This window comes from Acomys minous (assembly GCF_964271855.1).
Source record: "Acomys minous genome assembly, chromosome: 7".
NCBI lineage: Eukaryota > Metazoa > Chordata > Mammalia > Rodentia > Muridae > Acomys > Acomys minous.
In genome coordinates, this window is record NC_140488.1 from 50,165,736 (window position 1) to 50,184,077 (window position 18,342).

Here is an 18,342-nt window from a genome sequence, read left to right on the forward strand (position 1 = left end):
TATTTTCAGGAAGACTGTTACCACATATAGGAGAGACCGTAAGGATTTTAATTAGACGTCTTTGGGAGGGTTGTTTCATTAAACTGTATTTCTCCCTTTACCTTTAGAATACATTATTTTTATTTTAGGATTATATTGTGACTAGTATTTCTGGGTATAGGCTCAGGTCAGTTTGAAGCCCCTAACCATTTTCTTTTATTTATATCTCTTGCAATCTTGGCGTACCTCTATATGCCATGAGGGGGATGCCAGGATGACAAGTTATGGACTAGAATGACAATCTTTTTTTTCTCTTTATAATTGCAGTTAATTTGATGTCTTAGAATTCTCTAAAGATAGTGATGATGCTATCCCTTTTGTATATATTTACCCTTTAATTTTTTGATGGCTTGTATACTATTGAGATGAAATATCATTTCTCTATGTGATCCAAGTTGTGTTCTACTAACAGTGTTCATTTCTATTGGCATTTCATCACTTTCACAGGTTTATGTGTATATATATGTATATATGGTATATATATGTATATATGTAAAGCAGTTGTTATATGTATATTCATATACAAATAGCCATAATATACTCACAGGCATATGTCTATTGGCTACAAGTAGAGGTCTCTAGAAGTGGCTGTTTGACGACAAAAAATTATCATGTTGTTAATACTGTTTGCAAAGAAGATACTGTGGATGTTGTCAAATTTTCTAAATGATTCTCACTCTGATGCAGATTCATTAAGATGGACTTCAAGGAACCACCCACACTGTTGGATATTGCTATACAATGTCTTTTGCACCATGAGCCTTTAGCAATTCAAGCTCTCCAGGAGATCCCAAGGGAGCTTTTTGTTCCATTGTTCACTGCTGCCTTCAAGGGTAGACATAAGAAGATACTTTCAGCAATGGTGAAGAGTTGGCCATTTTTCTGCCTCCATGTTGAGCCATTAAGCATTCAGGAAGCCCAGGGCAAACTCTGGAAGGTCATGGTTGAGAGTCTTCAGCTTTTTTCTGCTGAGACCCCAGCTTTTAGGTAAGACTCTGTATAACGGAGGTGTAGTAATATACAGGAGGTTATGCCATTGTCTGCTATTCTCTCAGAGGTAGTGTAGGCTAGTAGTGAAAGAGAAGATGAGACTGTTAGTCTAAACCTTGAGGTGACTTTGAAACAAGTGTCTCACAATGTTGGATACGGAATGTAAAGGATCGAGGACACTATTGACGGACTTGTATTGTGATTTTTCTGTTTGCATTGAAGGAAGACTTGAGTGTTAAGACTGTTGAGGATTGGTGGAGAATTAAAGGAAACAGTCATCAGTGCTGTTTACTTTTCATAGGAAACACTTATTGGTAGTAAGTCAGAATAAGAAATTTCAACCAAGAATAAAGTGGTTTTTCTGAGTGCACAGTAATCCATGAACTTGAGGAGATCCCAAGATAACTTTGTTCTGTTGTTCAATGCTGCCTCAGTGGATGGGCGTAAGATGCACTGACATCAGTGGTAAAGTTTGACCCTTTTTCTCATGCTGCGTTAGTGCACTAGGCACACAAGAAACATAGTAAATTGAAAGCCATGGCTGATGGTCTTCAGATGTTACAACCAAGAATTCAGCTCTTCTGTAAGAATGTGTTTAATACATACATGGTAAGATCACTAACTTTATACTGGAGCCTATGGCAAGAGAACACCAGCTAGCTATAGTATTCTATCTTCCACAGTTTGTTATGGTAGATGTTGAAAAATGGATGTAAGGTGTTTGGTCTGTCAGGTGAGGTTATCTTAAAAACCCTAAAGTCTTACAGAGGATTTTACTTTGGTAATAGAGGTAAGTGAGTCTGCTATTGATAGATAAACATAAAACGGAGGCAGGAACAGCAAGACTTGTGAGAATTAATTGATATAGAAAATTGTGAAGGATAGTAAAGGATATAGTATTTGCATAGGAAAGTCTTGCTGATTGCTGGTATATGGAACGAAAAAGAGAGAGAGAGAGAGAGATAGATAGATAGATAGAGAGAGAGAGAGAGAGAGAGAGAGATCACTTTATCACTACATGTTATTATTGATCCCGCTTGGTTATATTAACATTTTCTCGTTCTTAGATGCTGTATCTTTTTTTAACCTACAGGAGCCCCAAACTGAGGATCCTAGATTTAACTCAGCATCCTGGCTGCAAGAACAAATGCCCTGTGATCACTACTACATGCAAACCCTGTTTGCATTCTTGCACTAACTCTGAGCGCTCTCTCATGAAAGTCGAAAGCCAATGTAGTAGTTCAAGCTCAGATTCTGAGGGTCAGCCCCCCAAGACGACTATGGAATTACTAGTGAGCCTTTCTCTTGATAGTGCCTTTAGGGAAAATGAATTTTTTGCTCTGCTTCTGAGTAAAGTTGAGCAGAGCTTGGGATCTTTGCACCTTTGCTGCAGAGACTTGCACATTAAGAAGTTGAGTGAGTGCAGAAGCGCCTTAAGCCACCTTGATCTGAAATGTGTTTCTTACCTGGCAGTTGATGAGGCTTCTCTCTTCAGTGTCGTGTCCCTTCTGGAGCAGGCTGTAAACTTAGATAGACTTAGCCTCTCTAAAATCACCTGTAGATCTTTCAATGGAAGACCCTTTAGAAATTTCCTTTCCCAACTGAGATGTATGGACCACCTCAAGGAGCTCAGCTGTTCCTCATTCTGCCTCACTGATCATCTTGAACATGTCCTGAGGTAAGAGCTTGGGATAGGTACTGGGTTTCCGTTAATAGCCTGTTTTTACGATGAGAAAAAGAATTTATCTTTCACCTTCCATGTCAGCATGGGCAATGCTGTGGGTTTAAAAACAACCTAGAAAGGGCACCTTTTTCTGATTGAAGAGAAAAACAGAGTTGCAGAAAACAGGTGATCTAAGCGCATGCAGGCAGTGCGCTCAGTGAAGGTGAACAGAGCAGTGCAGTACTTCTCTAGCCATCAGGAGATGAGGAGGAGGAATTGAGAGAAAGTTTATGTTGTGGCACAGGCGCACATACTTATAGCCATGTATACCCATAGACTATGGGCCTGACCATTTCCCTAATGTGCTATCTCCAAGGTTCAGGCCAGGAATGTGGAGGCTGTCATTCATGGGCAGGACACAGGGAGTTTCCGTTTGCTTGCACACTCTGCCCTATCTCTTCCAAGCAGCTGAACTAGTCCCACCTTTAATTATATTCTGGTTACTAAGTACATAATATATTTCACTGAGCTTTTCACAGACCTCTATAGCCATGTATTGTATACATTATAAGCTTAAAATAGCATTTGTGCTCTCCACACACCTGTATAGCAATATCTTGTATGCATTATCATGATTAAAATAGCTTTTGTTAAAGTGATAAAGTATCTTTCATAGATGCACAAGTTTACTAAGTATGTGAAAGCCCACAGCATTAGCTGCTAATGCAAAAATATGTGCAAAATAGTTTACTCTAGATTCCTGAGTATAATTCCACTCATCTAGTCCTCATTTTCCAGAAATATTTGTTTGTTTCCTCTCTGCAGAGTACTACCAGCACATTTGGATTTTTTACACCTGCCATTCTGTGGACTTTCTTACAGCGACTTCAAGTTTCTGTCTCAGTGCCCTCAAGTCAATCATTTAAAGCTGCTGGATATCAGCAACAATTCAATGTATTGGGAAGATTGTGAACCCTTTTATTGTCTCCTGGAGAATCTCTCTTGTACCTTGCAGCATCTGGCAATTAACCATTGCCTTTTAACAGATGCTACACTCACTGCTCTGGCCCCAGCCCTGAGCCGCTGTTACCAACTCCGTTTGTTCAGCTTTTCTTCTAATCCCATTTCTATGCCTATGCTCAGGAGAATTCTTGAGTACTTAACGCCCATGACACAGCTGAAATACGTGATTTATCCTATCCCTGTGCACTGCTATGGGAGATGGCACTTTCAGGGCAGTTTGGATCGACAGAAACTTGCTGATGTGCATGAGCAATTGAAGATCATGCTGCATGAGGCTGAAAGGGACGACATGAGTTGGATCACTTACACTGGTTAAATTGCATAGTCCAACACAGTTTCAACTTGATATGTTCTCCTAAGTGCTGAACAGTTTTTTTGTTGATCCCATAGAGTTAACATAAACGATCCTTATGTTGTAGGAAAATAGAGTTAAAAAGTATAGGTGTGTAACCGATATAAATAGCTAATAACTTAGAAGAAAATGGAGGACTTTGAGAGTAGCCGTGTGTCTCTTGACTATTGTTCCTGATAGTATTTCATCTTACTCAATGAACTTTTACATAGAGAATTCGGAAAGACTACAGAATGAAATGTCACAGCTCCATCTTCAATGAGCTTTATGTGAGGATACTTAACACCAGTCGCGACAATCTAACCTGTCCTACACGTGGCTTAGGAGGCCAGGTGGTTATTGAAGCCAAACATTTTTTCCCTAAAGTTGTATTAAACTTGTCTACTTATGACTCTCTTTAGCTGTTTATAGAAAACTATCTGGATTTAACATTGAGGAAAAAATCTACAACCACTATCAATTGAGCGGCTTCATTTTTATTTCATACTCATTTACCAAGGATCCATTTGACAGCAAGAACATAAAGACAAGCAAGACAGGCTCCTGACTCAAGCCAGAATTCTGTTCATAGTTGTCATATGTCAAGATGATAATTGAACTACATTTTTGAGATATCAAACCTGAAAATTTTCCTAGAAAATTAAAGTTTGTGTTGATTACATTCTTGAGATAAAAGATGATCAAAGTCAAGAAGAAGTACAAGTAAAAACAAGATGCACAATTTTGATATATTTGTCAACATAGCATTTCAAAGACTTGGAAGCAAGAATGGAGAATTAATGGCATTCCTATTTTTCCGTGGTGCTTATATTGTGCCATGTTATTGCACAGAATTTTAACAACTTACTAAAATGTCAATGTAACTAGCCAACGGTTTATATTGCTTCCTTGTTAACATCAGACTATTTTGGCATTTTATATTAAATGCAACATCAAAATTTAAGTTCATGAGTCTCATTTAAGTTTTTCTTTTGGTTTTCCTCTTTCCAATGTAATTGTATATTTTCTGGGCATATATATGTAGCTTACTCTCAAATGTTTGCTTTCATCTGATTTGAAAAATAACCCATGCTCAGAGATGATCAAAGCTAATTTTAAAGAATATCTCTCCCGAAGAATTAAGTGCTAATCTACACCCAAGGTCTTCTGTAGTCATGTATCAAAGAAGAGCAGGTTGATGTTGATTCTGGAGCATTTTCCCACAGGAGGCTTGACTGGGCAGGGTATGGTTGTTTATTGTATGCATGCATATATTACAGACATGTGGGTGTGGAGCAGAGATCACATTATGGTCTCTTCCTTAGTCAGTCTCCACCCTATTGCTTGAGGCAGGTTGCTTACTGAATCTGAAATGTACCCAATGCTTAGGCTGGTTGGGCCACAACACCCCTTGGTCCTCACATTCACCTTCAAGTTCTGCTATTGCAGGCATTTGCGCAGTGCCAAGGTAGCTCCTTACAGGAAAGCACTGGATCCCAACTCAGATCTTCATGTTTATGCAGCAAGCACTTAGCTCCCTGAGACATTTCCTCAGACCTCTCTACAAGGTTATTTTTTTATTGTTTTTGAGCCAGAGTTGGAGTTTATGAAAAATAGGAAGGCACCTGGGAAATGAGTAAAACATATCCATGGGCATTCATGCCTCAAAGGAGTAAATAATTTTTAATGGCAGATGTGTTTATATGTGTATATATATGTGCGTGCATGTTAGTGTGTGTGTGTGTGTGTGTGTGTGTGTGTATGTACTTAATGCCTACAACTCACATGAGGTGTCTTCCTCTATTGCTATTTACCCTTAAAATCTTTCACATATTAATTTTTTAGCAATTTCACACATGGTAAGCAATTGCGTAGTGCCTGCTCATCATATTGCATCAGGGCTGCCTGCACCTTCTTCCTCTGTGGCCTAGCAAGGCAGCCCCACCAGGGGGAGTAATAAAAAAGCAGGCAACAGAGACCATGTGAGAGACAGCCCTGCTACCCTTCCTAGGTGACTCATATGAAGCTGCCCATCGGATACATCTGTGTAGAGGGCCTTTATCCAGTCTATTCATGGTCTTTGGTTGGTGCTTCAGTCTCCACAAGCCCCTCTGGGCCCTGGTTGTTTGGCTCTGGGGGAGTACAGAGGGAAATGAGCTTGGAGACCAGACCTGTGGAGAGTGAGAGTTGGGCAGGAGGACAAAACCCCTACAGAGAGAAGAGCAACCTTGAATGGGACACATCGCTGTGACAAACTAGAGACCTAAGACCAACTAGGCTTCTGTGAGGAGATAGGGGTGACTGTAGCTGAGACTCCTAGTAGCAGGGGTCATGGTGACTAAAGATGACACCCTCTAACTAGACAGGATTCCTAGTGAAGGGAAGGGAGCACCAACCCATCCACAAAAACTTCAACCAGAAAATTACTCTGCATGCAAGATGGGCAGGGTTAAAGATAGAGCAGAGATTGAGGGAATGTCCAACTAATGCCTGGCCCAACCTAAGACCCACCCCATGGAAGAGAACCAAACCCTGGCACTCTTTTTTTAAAAGATTTATTCATTTATTATGTATACAATGTTCTGCCTGCACATATACCCGCGGGCTGGAAGAGGGCACCGGATCTCATTGTAGATGGTTGTGAACCACCATGTGGTTGCTGGGAATTGAACTCAGGACCTTTGGAAGAGCAGTCAGTGCTCCAAACCTCTGAGCCATCTCTCTAGCTCTTCCTGGCACTCTTTTTTTTAAAAAATTTATTCTTGTTACATCTCAATGGTTATCCCATCCCTTGTATCCTCCCATTCTTCCCTCCCTCCCATTTTCCCCTTATTCCCCTCCCCTATGACTGCCTTCCTGGCACTCTTAATGATACCCTGCTATGCTTGCAGACAGGAGCTGTCCTCTGAGAGGCTCCACCCAGCAGCAGATGGAAACATGCTGAGGCTCACAGCCAAACATTAGGCAAAGTGTAGGGAGTCTTGTAGAAAAGAGGGGGAGGATACAAGGACCTGGAGGTGACTGGAGCTCTCTATTTCATATTGTGACTTGTTGAATTTAATCTGAGTTATCTGTGAAGCCACATGTTTAAAGGTTTCCATGGGAGTCTTGTGGGTTCATCAGTGTGTATATAACTGAACACAATGATTCCCCTTCTCCCACAGTCTATCAAATACCTACGGTTCAGTAATAGAGGAAAGGGCTCCTTGATCTCATGTACTTTTCTTGACTGAATGATGACAGGGCAGGACTGTGTGGACCCAGTCCAGGAAACTAAAGTTTCAGTAAATACACATTTGCACTGGTTGTATGGAGGTTAGAGAATGGCATTTTCTAATTTTAGTTTACAAAATTTATTTCATTATTATTTTTCCCTTTTCTTGAAAATAGATTTCTTTTCTCACATAATATATCCAGATTATGTTTTCCCCTCCCTCTGCTCATCCCAGTTCCTCCCAGCCTTCCCTCCCATCCAGATCTACTCCTTTGTCATTAGCAAACAAACAGGCTTCTAAGGGATAATAGTAAAATAAGATAAAACAAAAGCTAACATGGGAATTGGCCAAAACAAGCAAATAGCCGAAGGGAACTATCTCAAGAAAGGGCATAAGAATCAGAGAATCACTTGTTCACACACTCAGGAATTACATAAAAACACTAAACTGGAAGCCATAATAATTACACAGAGGATCTGGTGCAGACCCATGCAGGTCCTGTATATGTCTCTGTAAGTTCACAGGCATATCAATACTGCTGATTTTGAGGGCCTTGTTTTCTTCTGTCTTCCATCTGTTACATTCTTTCTATCTCCACTTCTGTAGGGTTCCCTGAGCCCTGAGGGGAGACATTTGATGGGAGACATCACTCTGCATAATGTCTGACTGTGGGTCTCAGTATTTGTTGTTCCCTGCTGCAGAAGGAAGTTTCTCTGATGATGGCTGAACAAGGCAGTGAGCTATAAGTATAGCAGGATGACATTAGTAGTCATTATGTTGACACTTTTGTTTTTTTGTGTTTTAGACAAGTAGTATTTGGTTTTCCCCTAGGTCCCAGAGCTATCTAGGCTCCAGTTCTTGTTCACCCACACAGTATCAGGTATGAGTTCCATTTTGTGGAGCGGGCCTTAATTTAAGTCAGATCAACTGCTTGGTTACTCCCACAAGCCACCATTACCCTGGCGTATCTTGCAGGCAGGATACCATTGCAGAGAAAAGGGTGATGGCCAACTTGGTGTTTGCAATTCTCTTTTGATAGTCCTCCATTCTAGACCCTGAGGATGGGTAAAAGGAAGGGGGTCAATGTATTCTCTCACTAGCTACTCCTGCAGGAGGTACAGGATGGAACTATAGCTAGATTCTGTTCCTAGGATCTAAGGGGCCATCAGCCAGATTGACTTCATTGTAGCAGGAGGAGAGTTTTAATTCGATCAGCTGTGGTGGGTCATATGATTACCCTCATGCACCACCAGAGAAACTTATTTTTAAAAAAACTCAGTTACTTAGATGGTGGTGATGGGGGTGGGGGTAGGGCTATCATGAATAAGATGAGACTGATGATTAGGGGACTCAATAGCAGACCTAGTCAGGGCAGCCATTTCACTAATATGGGCTTACTGGTGTCAGTGATTTGATCCAGTAGTAACTTTTGTAAAAGATTTAAAAGATAGGATAAACATACATACGATGATAACAAGGAGGAAAGGAGTGACCAAGGTGGGAGGGGCCAAAGTGGGAGGGAACCAAACGCCTATTCAGAAGAGTTGTCACTGGATTTGTTGGTGCAGAAGCAACATTGTTACTGGAGGATGGCACACATCCCACATCTGGAAGAGGGCAGAAATCTAGCATTTAGCAGTAACCAAGAGATGTAGTCCTCGTTTATTTTGGAGTTGGTACTCGAGGATGTGATGCTTACCTGAAACTTCTTTTAAGTTTTTCCAAAAGCTGGTGAGAGAGACAGGGGAGGTTAACTGATGCTAAGAAGCCCTCTACTCAGCTGTTTTAATTATGATTACTGATTCCCCACACTCAGGGAGGCAGAGGCAGGAGGATCGCTGTGAGTTCTAAGGCCAGTCTGGTCTACAAAGGGCATCTAGGACAGCCAAAGCTACAAAGAGAAACCCTGTCTCAAGCAAACAAACAAACAAAACTGGCTGGGATATCTTGTTCACCTCCTCTTTTTGTGAAGAAGTGTTAGTATGCCAGTGTTAGAGACATGTCCTTAGGTCTTCCTTAGGATCTAGTAATTGTTTCACATACAAACTATGTCAGAATTACGATGAAGTAAAACATTAAAATTACAAAACGTACATCTCAGTGGGAGGGGAGGTGTCTGATGCTAGATCCTTAGTCTAAAATAGAGTGCAGTGATTCCCTGAAGGCTCCACGAGACTGGGAAGTTGGATGAATGTCTCCGCTTTGGTTAAGCTCATTTTTGTGGCAAAGGGAGCCCATCCCCCATGAGGGCACAAATCCTGTGGGAGTCACACATGCCTACATACTTTTCTTTTAAAAGACACTTTACTTAGGTTCGGATGGATTTAAGAGGCAATGGTATCTATAGCCTAGGCAGGTAGGTCCAAAATATGAAACTAAAGAAACAGAGGAAAGAAGTTCATGGTCTCTGCTCTCGGAGGCTGAGTCCATAGGTACCTATTAGAGTAATTAGAATATAGTTAGTACGAGGTCCCTCTTAGGAGTTGTACAAGAGACATAGAAGGAGAACGAAAGTAACTTCCCAAATCTCCCCAAGGAACATTCCATCTCAGGTTCAGAACTGGGAAAGGATGACAGGAGTTCCCTGTCACCTGAGTCAGGAGGCTAGCTAGCCCTTACAACTCACATCCTTTTTTATAGTACTTGTTTTTATTGTAGACATTCTTATATTGGGTGTTAAATACTAGTCACCTATATTGGAAATAGTTTACCCATTAGCTGTCCTTAAGGGCACAATTTCTTTTCCTCTTGGGATATTTGGTTCTCATGTTCCCTGTCATAGCATCAGGAGGCCAGACTAAGCCAGGACAAAGGTTTGGAGAACGTTCTGACTCTGGAATGGGGAACAGAGGCCAAATTCCATCTCCAGAGCCAGCATCTCAATGAGCTTAAACACTCTGGGACCTCAGTCAACCAGCATACCAGCACCTTGCGGTTTGTTTTAAGGCAAGCCTAAGGTGTGTGGGAATCAAGATCTTGGACCCCATCTGGGGCAAAGCAAGTGTGAGGCTCACTTTCCATAAAAGGTTGTAACCTACATATGGAAAGTGGCTGGAAATTAGTAACCCAGAGGGCTGGAATGGCACCTCCAGTTCCAGTGACTTGACAGGTAAACTAAATGCAGGAAGCTGGAGCTCCCAGGGTTAAGAATGACAGAGACCAAGCATGCAAAGCCTAAGGCAGAAAGCTGGAGGACAGTCAGAGTCCAGATGGAGGGAGTCAGTCTAAGGAACCAGTAGAATATCCTTACCTCACTGTGTGGATGTTGGATTCACTGGCATGTGGAATGACAAAAGGCCTCTGCTCTGGGGGTTGGGAAAGAGTGAGAGGGAGGGAGAAGAGGGCAGATGAGGACTAGGATCCAAACAGAGTTCTCATGAAACACCAATAAGGCCCCAGACTGGGGCTTGTACTGCTCATATAGACAAGAGCCACAGCCCCCCCCCCCCCCGAAATCAGAGGTATCCAATTGCAACTAAGGGTTTGGTTAATGGCCACACACTCTTGATGGGATGAGTGTAAGAAGAAGAGGGAGAGGTAAATGTGCCCTGATCCACATGTCACGATGTTCTTCTTGTAGGTTTTCTAGGACCCTCTGGATCCTTCTATTTCCCCATCTCCTATATTTCTCTTACCTAGAGTCTCAGTAGGATGTCATCACATCTATTCCAATCTCCTGGTAGGTGAAGATTTTCGTGGGACATGCCTTTTGGGCTAGTGCCCAATTATAAGTGAGTATATACCACATAAACTTTCTGCTTCTGGGTTAACTCAGTATGATCATTTCTAGTTCCATTTGTCCACAAATTTTGGGATTTCCTTGTTTTTAATAGCTGAGTTGTATTCCATAGTGTAAATGTACCACTGTTTCTTTATCCATTCTTAAACTGAGGGACATTTAGGCTGTTACACTTGTTTTTTATGGTTTAGTATTTTTCATTTCCATAAAAATGAAGATATTATTTCATGTATATTTACATTTCCCCTTCTCATTGGTTTTGTATTCTTTGCAGAGGAAATTACGTAGCTACATAATATTGCCTTCTGATTTGAAATGTCTATTTAACATATGTTAATATACAGACATCAACATTTAACCTGTGACAATAGTAGAGGTCTCTGGAAGTCATTGTCTGGCTCATATGGTTACTCTATAGTCCTCTACAATGCTAGCACTGGGTCAGAACTGAACATTTTTTGCCGTCCTGATACAGGTTCTTGAAGATGCACCACAAGGACCCAGCCACCCTGTTACATCTTGCTGTACAGAGTCTGCTCAGCAATGAGCCTATAATAATCCAATCTCTTGAAGAGATCTGACGAGATCTTTTTGTTCCATTGTTCTCCTCTGCCTTCTTGGGTGGGCATAAAAAGACACTGACAGCAATGGTGAAGGTTTGGCCCTTTTATTGTCTCCACATCGGAACATTAAGAGTAAATGAAACACAAAGTGAACTCTTGAAAGCCATGATTGATGGTCTTCAATTCCTTCCTGCCATAAACTCTGCTTCTCCTCTGCAAGATTCTGTGTAATAGTGACATGGGAAGCCAGAAAGAGGTTATTCTTCAGGCTGTGGAGACAGAGAAAAAAAAGGCATGCCAGAGTTAGTTAACGGTAAATGCTGTCAGCGGGTAGGAGGTATTTGGTCCAACTGTTAAGGTTTGGTTTTGTCTTTGTTTTCTTTTTGTTGGTTTTGTTTTTCTTTTTGTTTTCTTTTCCTAAAAATAGATTTTTTAGCCAGGTGGTGGCAGCACACACCTTTAATCTCAGTACTCAAGAGGCAGAGGCAGGAGGATCTCTGTGAGTTTGAGGCCATCGTGGTCTACAAAGGGAAATCCAGGACAGCTAAGGCTCTGCAGAAAAGACCCTGTCAAAAAGTTTGTTTTTTCATATAATATACCCTGTTGTGGTTTTCCCTCCCTCTCTTCCTCCTAGTTTCTCCCCACCTCCGTTCCCATAGGAGTCTACTCCTTTTCTGTCTCCTATTCAAACACAAACAGGCTTCTAAGGGGTAATGAAATAAGATAGAACAAAAATTAATACATCAAATAGGACAAAACAACCAAAGAGAAGGAAAGGAGCCCAAGAGAAAGCACAAGAAAATATATAGAAACAAAGACCCAGTAATCTCACAAACACACAAAGCTAGAAGCCACAATATATATGCAAAGAACCTATACGGCACAAAGAGAAAATATTTAAATATGTAAAAAAATTAAATACAAATAAAAGATTTTTTTCTTAAAAAAAAAAGCACAGTCTACTCTTAATAGTACTTTGTTTTCCTAAGTGAGACTTTTATTGGAAGAAACAAAATTTTCATTTGTAAGTGGTTATCAACTTCTGGATTAGGGTTCAGGTCATGTTTCAGCTCTAGGACCCCATCTGGTGCAGATATGTGCAGGCCATGCACATGTTTCCTCAGTGTCTGTGACTTCCTGTGTGCAATGCGCCTGTCGACTTAGAGGGCCTTGTTTCCTTGGTGTCCTCCATACCTACTAGCTCTGACTTTCTTTCCACTCTCTCGGTTGACGTTATTTAAAAGAATCCTATGTCTTACAGAGGGGTTTAATTGTGTAACAAATGTGAGTGAGGATACTATTGATTGGTTTGCATGATTACTATATTACTTAGAAGATAGAAGAACTGAAACAAGTGAGCATTAATGCAGTGTACAGGACAGAAAAATGCTGTATTTGAATAGGAAATGCTTCCTATTATTTGCTGTGTGGAACAGATCATATTATTAATGTTCATGGGTTATAATAAAATATGCTACCTCTTATATGTGCTATCTCCTCTTTTCCCTACAGAGGCTCCAAACTGAAGATCCTAGATTCGAGGCAAGATAGTGACTGCAGGACCACATGTTTTTGAATGAGGACCAAATTTCCTTTCCATTTTCAGTTTTGCCCTTACTCTCAAGCCTCTGTCCTAAAGAGAGCAGGCCAACATAACACTGTAGATTTAGGCTCTGAGGTTCAGGTGTCCAGCTTTCCCACTACTGAATTACTAGTGGACGTTTCCCTTGACGGTACCTTGAGATGAAGGGAATTTTTTGATTTGCTTATGAGTAAAGTTGAGCAGAGCTCAGGTTCCTTGCACCTCTGCTGTCGGCATTTGCAAATTGATAAGCTGTCTGACTATAAAAATACCTTGAAGCTTCTGAATCTGTCATGTGTTGATCACCTGGCCATTGACTGGGCTTCCCTGAACGATATCACCACCCCTATGTCTCAGATGGTCCACCTGGACAATCTCGGTCTCTGTAAAGTCACCCTCAGATCCTTGAAAGGGAAGATATTCAAAAGTCTCCTCACCGAACTTAAGCGGATGGACCACCTTCAGGAACTCAACCTGTCTTTCTTCTGCCTAACAAATCGTCTACACAAATTGCTCAGGTGAGAGTTTGAGGGGCGGTACTCGGGCTTCTGGACAATCTGTTGTTCAGAAAGGGTGGAATTCTACGGCATTCCTAAGCCACTTCGGGATCAGTTTTGCTGTTCTCCTCAGCAGTAGCACTGCTGGAAGCTTGAAACTGTCCAGTAGAGCACTTCTTTATAATAAGGGAAAAGGCAGGCTTATAAAAATAAGCTACAACCATTCTTTTTCATCCAACCATGTGAACACAATTTACAACCCAAAATACATTAATGAAAAAGACATAGTCTTTCTCTGGGTATCTACAGATGAACTGGAGACACCGGGATGGAAGAAGTTAGAGATTTCATAATGTAGTGCTGGCATGTGTGCACCCATAGTTCATAATGTCAGATGGTATTTGTTCATTTATTTTGCTCAAGGATTAGGCCCAGAATCTAGGGGTTGTCATTTAGGGCCATGCAGTTGCCTCTTATCCCTGACCTCACTCCACCAAACAGAGGAATTAGTTCCACATGGATTATAAGTACCAAGTAGGTTTTTTTTTTCACTTACAATTGCACAGAACTGAGCATAATGCTATCTTGTACAGATTCTGAAGGTTAAAAATCTATGCCTAAGAATACAAAAGTAGCTTTCTCAGAGCCACCTGCCTGGTGAGTGAGTCAAAGCCCACACTGTTAGTTGTTGCAGCAGGGTATGTGCAAAGTAGTGTGTTTTAGATTCATAGATACGTTCCCCCTCACTGATTCTGCATTGTTCTGAAATGCTCTTCTGTTTTTTCCTGGCAGAGTCCTGCCACATTATCTGGATTTTTTGAATCTGCCTTTCTGTGAGCTTTCTTACGGAGACTTCTGATTTCTGTCCCGGTGCCCTCAGGCCACTCACCTCACGCTGCTGAATCTCAGTAACAATCCAATATCCTGGGGAGATTGTGAGCCCTTCCAAACTCTTATGGAGAATGTCTCTGGTACCCTGCAGCATCTAGAGATAAATCATTGTCTTATAACAGATTCTATCATATCTTCTCTTATCCCAGCCCTAAGCCACTGTTCCCACCTCTGTGTGCTTCGTTTTGATTCTAGCCCCATTACAATGTCTATGCTCATGAGAATTTTGCAAAACTTACTACCCCTCATGGAGCTGGATTATGTGATTTACCCTATCCCAGTACATTGCTACGAATGACGGTATTATCAGGGCAGCTTAGACCAACAGAAGCTTGCCGATGTTCAAGCACAACTGAAGGCAATGCTACAGGCAGCAAAGAGAAGTAACATGAATTGGATCATCTTTTCAGAGTGATTTTCACAGTTCAGCCAATTTTCAACACTGATAAATGTAGTTTAAGCATGCAATGTTCTTTATTTAAGTCTATAGGCTTTATATGTAAGATCCTTATGTTGTAGGAATTACAGTCAGGGAATATAGGAATGTAACTGAACTTTATAAAGAATAACTCTAACAAGAAAATGGAATAGATGAGAGTACCTGAGGGTCTTTTGTCCATTATCATTAATTTCCTTCTTACTGACCAGTATGCTATACATGAAGTCATGAAAAGTTATACCCCTGTCCTCACTGAGATTTACTTGTAGAAACTTGACACCAACAGTGTCACTATAACTTTTCCTGGATGTATTTGCTGACCTTCACCAGGCTACTTCTCTGGGGTACACAAAACTTTCTGGGCATATTTATGTAGTTTACTTTCAAATATTTGCTTAGGCAGTGTGAAGAGAGATGGAACAGGAGGCACAAGGGTGGAGAGAAGTAGCCTGTTGTTAGCAACTTTCCCCACCACGTGGGGCCACAATGAAGTCTACACTGAGGCTGCCTCTGAGGGCCATGTCTAGGTCTATGGCTAATGTACCAGCAGGGCTTGGTATTGCTGTACAGATATGGCTCCATTCCTCACTGACTGGCATGCTCTGGAGCACTGGCCCCACTTCTCACTGACAGCTGCAGTTGGGAGAGGGGACCCTGCACCCAGCTCAGGTAGCACAGTGGAGCTGGCCATGATAACTGGGCTGTGGGTGAGTGGGCCCTGAGCGCGGGAGTGTGGCGGAGCTGGCCCTATCACTTATCTGTGGTGATGCAACATGGGCGCAGGAGTGATGCCTTTCCCCCTTGCTAACTGTGGTAGTTGGGAGAGCTGGCCTTGAGGCCATGAGAGCACAAGAGCTAGATCTACCCTCCTCACTAGCTGTAGAACTTGGGAAAGCAGGCCCTGCAGCTCTCCTGGGAAACAGAGTGGCTCTGGCCCTGATGGCTCCAGAAGGCCCTGGTGAGCCAGCCCTGAGGATGTGAGATGAGCAGAGCTGCCCAGCCTCCTAGGCTCTAGCACTTGTCAGCATGGGCCCTGTACTTTCACTGGGTGGCACAGTGGACCTGGCTATGAAAGCTTGGGTGCCTGTGAGCAAACATGAGAGCAGGAGAACTGCCCCTGCCTCCTGCTGAGGGCAGCACTGGGTGGCTTAGCCAGAGCAGTGCTGGGGAGCTCACCCTGGTGTTGCAGATAAGGGAGAGCCAGCCTGCTGACCAGCTGAGCTACCACCCAGCCCAGATCCAGGGCTCTGAGTTAGCCCACCCCAAATCTGTACCATCTGCAAATGGCTGGGATGCATGAAAAAGGCCAGTCCTGCTGACCCAAAGCTGCAGCATCTCGGTGACAAAGCAAAAACAGGATAACCAGGAGGAGGCAGATGAAGATCCAATATTGACGGTGTCACAGGTGCCAATGACTCATTGCAATGGACATTTCCTAGTGAAGATGTGTGGACAGGGGTGTCCTGTGGGACACTCTGTGACATACTACAGCTTCCATGATAAGATTTCTTCTGTGGTGTGTGTGTGTGTGTGTGTGTGTGTGTGTGTGTGTGTGTGTGTGTGTGTGTGTTATTTGGGAGGGTGATGTAAAGGTGAAGAACAGGTATTGGAGGATAGGGAGATAAATGTGCAGATGAGCAGGACTGGGTTCCATGATGTGAAACTAACAAAGAATTAATAAAACAGGTTTTATTTTTTAAAAGAAAGTCTTTATTGGCTAGTCTGCACTTAAACTGAATGCTCAGGATCCCAGCGTAGCCCCTCTCCTTTCTCAGGTCAGCTTGTAAGCATAAAATCCTTGTCCTGGGTGGACATACTTCAGTGAAGAACATACTTCAGTTCCAGAAGTGGAACTGCAAAAGCCAAACGGCAAGGTTAGTACATGTAGACTTTTCCCAACACTGTGGACTGTGACAGATTGGGGCTTTGTTTTAGTTTTGGCAGGTGGTGCTGTCTGTGTGTGCTGAGTTTTACAGGCTGGGTGACACTTCCATCATGGAGTCACTTGTGCTAAGGTCTGGAGGCCTGCTGAGGGCTGGGGCCCTGTTACATTCCCCACAGGTCTTAGTAATTGAGTCAAATCATGGACTCATCCTGCTCTAAAGAGGTGTGGTTGGTCCTCAGGACAGTTAATTTGACTGAGCTGACACATAATTGGCCACATAGTTTAAAATGCAGGGCCCAGCCACTTCTCCATTCAGAATGACAATGAAAGGTCCATCCAGTGCTGGTAGCAGAGCAGCTAGCCAGGGGGCACTAAGAAAACAGTGATGTCCACTCTTTTTCCAACTGGAACCATGGAGGCTGTATCAGAGAAGAAGAAGAAGGTTCCTGCTGTGCGAAGGAATGTTGCAGAGTTGAAGATGAAGCGCCTGCGGAAGAAGACTGCCCTGAGGACACTGCGAAAGGCGAGGAGGAAGCTCATCTATGAGAAGGCCAAGCACTATCAGAAGGAGACAGGCAGATGTACAGGACTGAGATTCGCATGGTTAGGATGGCAAGGAAAGCTGGAAACTTCTACATGCCTACAGACCCAAAATTGGCGTTTGTCTTCCAAATTTGGGGTATCAATGGTGTAAGCTCAAAGGGCTGCAAAGTATTGCAGCTTCTTCGTTGTCGACAGATCTTCAATGGCACCTTTGTTAAGCTCAACAAGGCTTCCATTAACATGCTAAGGATTTTGGAACCGTACATTGCATGGGGGTACCCCAACCTGAAGTCTGTAAATGAGCTCATGTACAAGCAAGGCTATGGGAAAATCAGTAGGAAGTGAATTGCCTTGACAGATAATTCCTTGATTGATCAGTCTCTTGGTAAATTTGGCATCATCTTAATGGAGGATCTAATTTATGAGATCTATACAGTTAGAAAACACTTCAAGGAAGCAAATAACTTCCGGTGGTCCTTCAAACTGTCTTCTCCATTAGGTGGAATGAAGAAAAAGACAGTTCACTTGGTGGAAGGTGGAGATGCTGGCAACAGGAAAGACCAGATAGACACGCTTATCAGATGGATGAACTGAGGTGTTGCCCATAGCTTTTTTTTTTTTTGTAATCTGGTCAGTTAATAAACAGTCTCACAGCTTTAAAAAAAAATAAGAAAAAGAAAAAAGAAAAAAAAAAGCAGTGGCCGGTACCAATTACCTGATTTATGTCTTTGTCTCTTTCTCTTTTTGAAGTTTTCCCCAACTGTGGAAGGTTTTCTCTAATTATCTTGAAAAAACAGGGATTTTGCCCCTCCAAGCCATGCCTAGTCCCTTATTGCATGAGAAGTAATTCTAAGCCTCTCCAATTTTGTCAGGCTCTTTCTATAAGGGAATCTAACTCTTGTTTTGTTTCTGAAACGGAATATGAATATATCTGCATCCTAA

At 42.2% G+C, this 18,342-nt stretch overlaps 2 protein-coding genes and 1 pseudogene across 3 annotated transcripts; all 3 read left to right on the forward strand.

Moving 5' to 3' along the window:
* Positions 1–736: 736 nt before the first annotated feature.
* Positions 737–4,958, forward strand: LOC311601166 (melanoma antigen preferentially expressed in tumors-like; the record flags this gene model as incomplete). The annotated part of the gene is made up of 3 exons (XM_084788583.1): positions 737–1,026; positions 2,123–2,707; positions 3,518–4,958. 3 exons carry the CDS (start codon positions 737–739, stop codon positions 4,029–4,031), a joined length of 1,389 nt encoding a protein of 462 aa, XP_084644709.1. The 3' UTR covers positions 4,032–4,958.
* A 6,527-nt stretch (positions 4,959–11,485) lies between these two features.
* On the forward strand, positions 11,486–14,831 carry LOC311601167 (melanoma antigen preferentially expressed in tumors-like; the record flags this gene model as incomplete). The annotated part of the gene is given in 5 exon segments (XM_084788584.1): positions 11,486–11,578; positions 11,582–11,790; positions 13,313–13,663; positions 13,776–13,941; positions 14,523–14,831. Coding segments are annotated over 5 exon segments (1,128 nt in total).
* Positions 14,832–17,257: 2,426 nt separating this feature from the next.
* Positions 17,258–17,994, forward strand: LOC311601835 (large ribosomal subunit protein uL30-like; annotated as a pseudogene). Its single transcript has one exon. The product of its transcript is annotated as a large ribosomal subunit protein uL30-like (transcript).
* Positions 17,995–18,342: the final 348 nt, after the last annotated feature.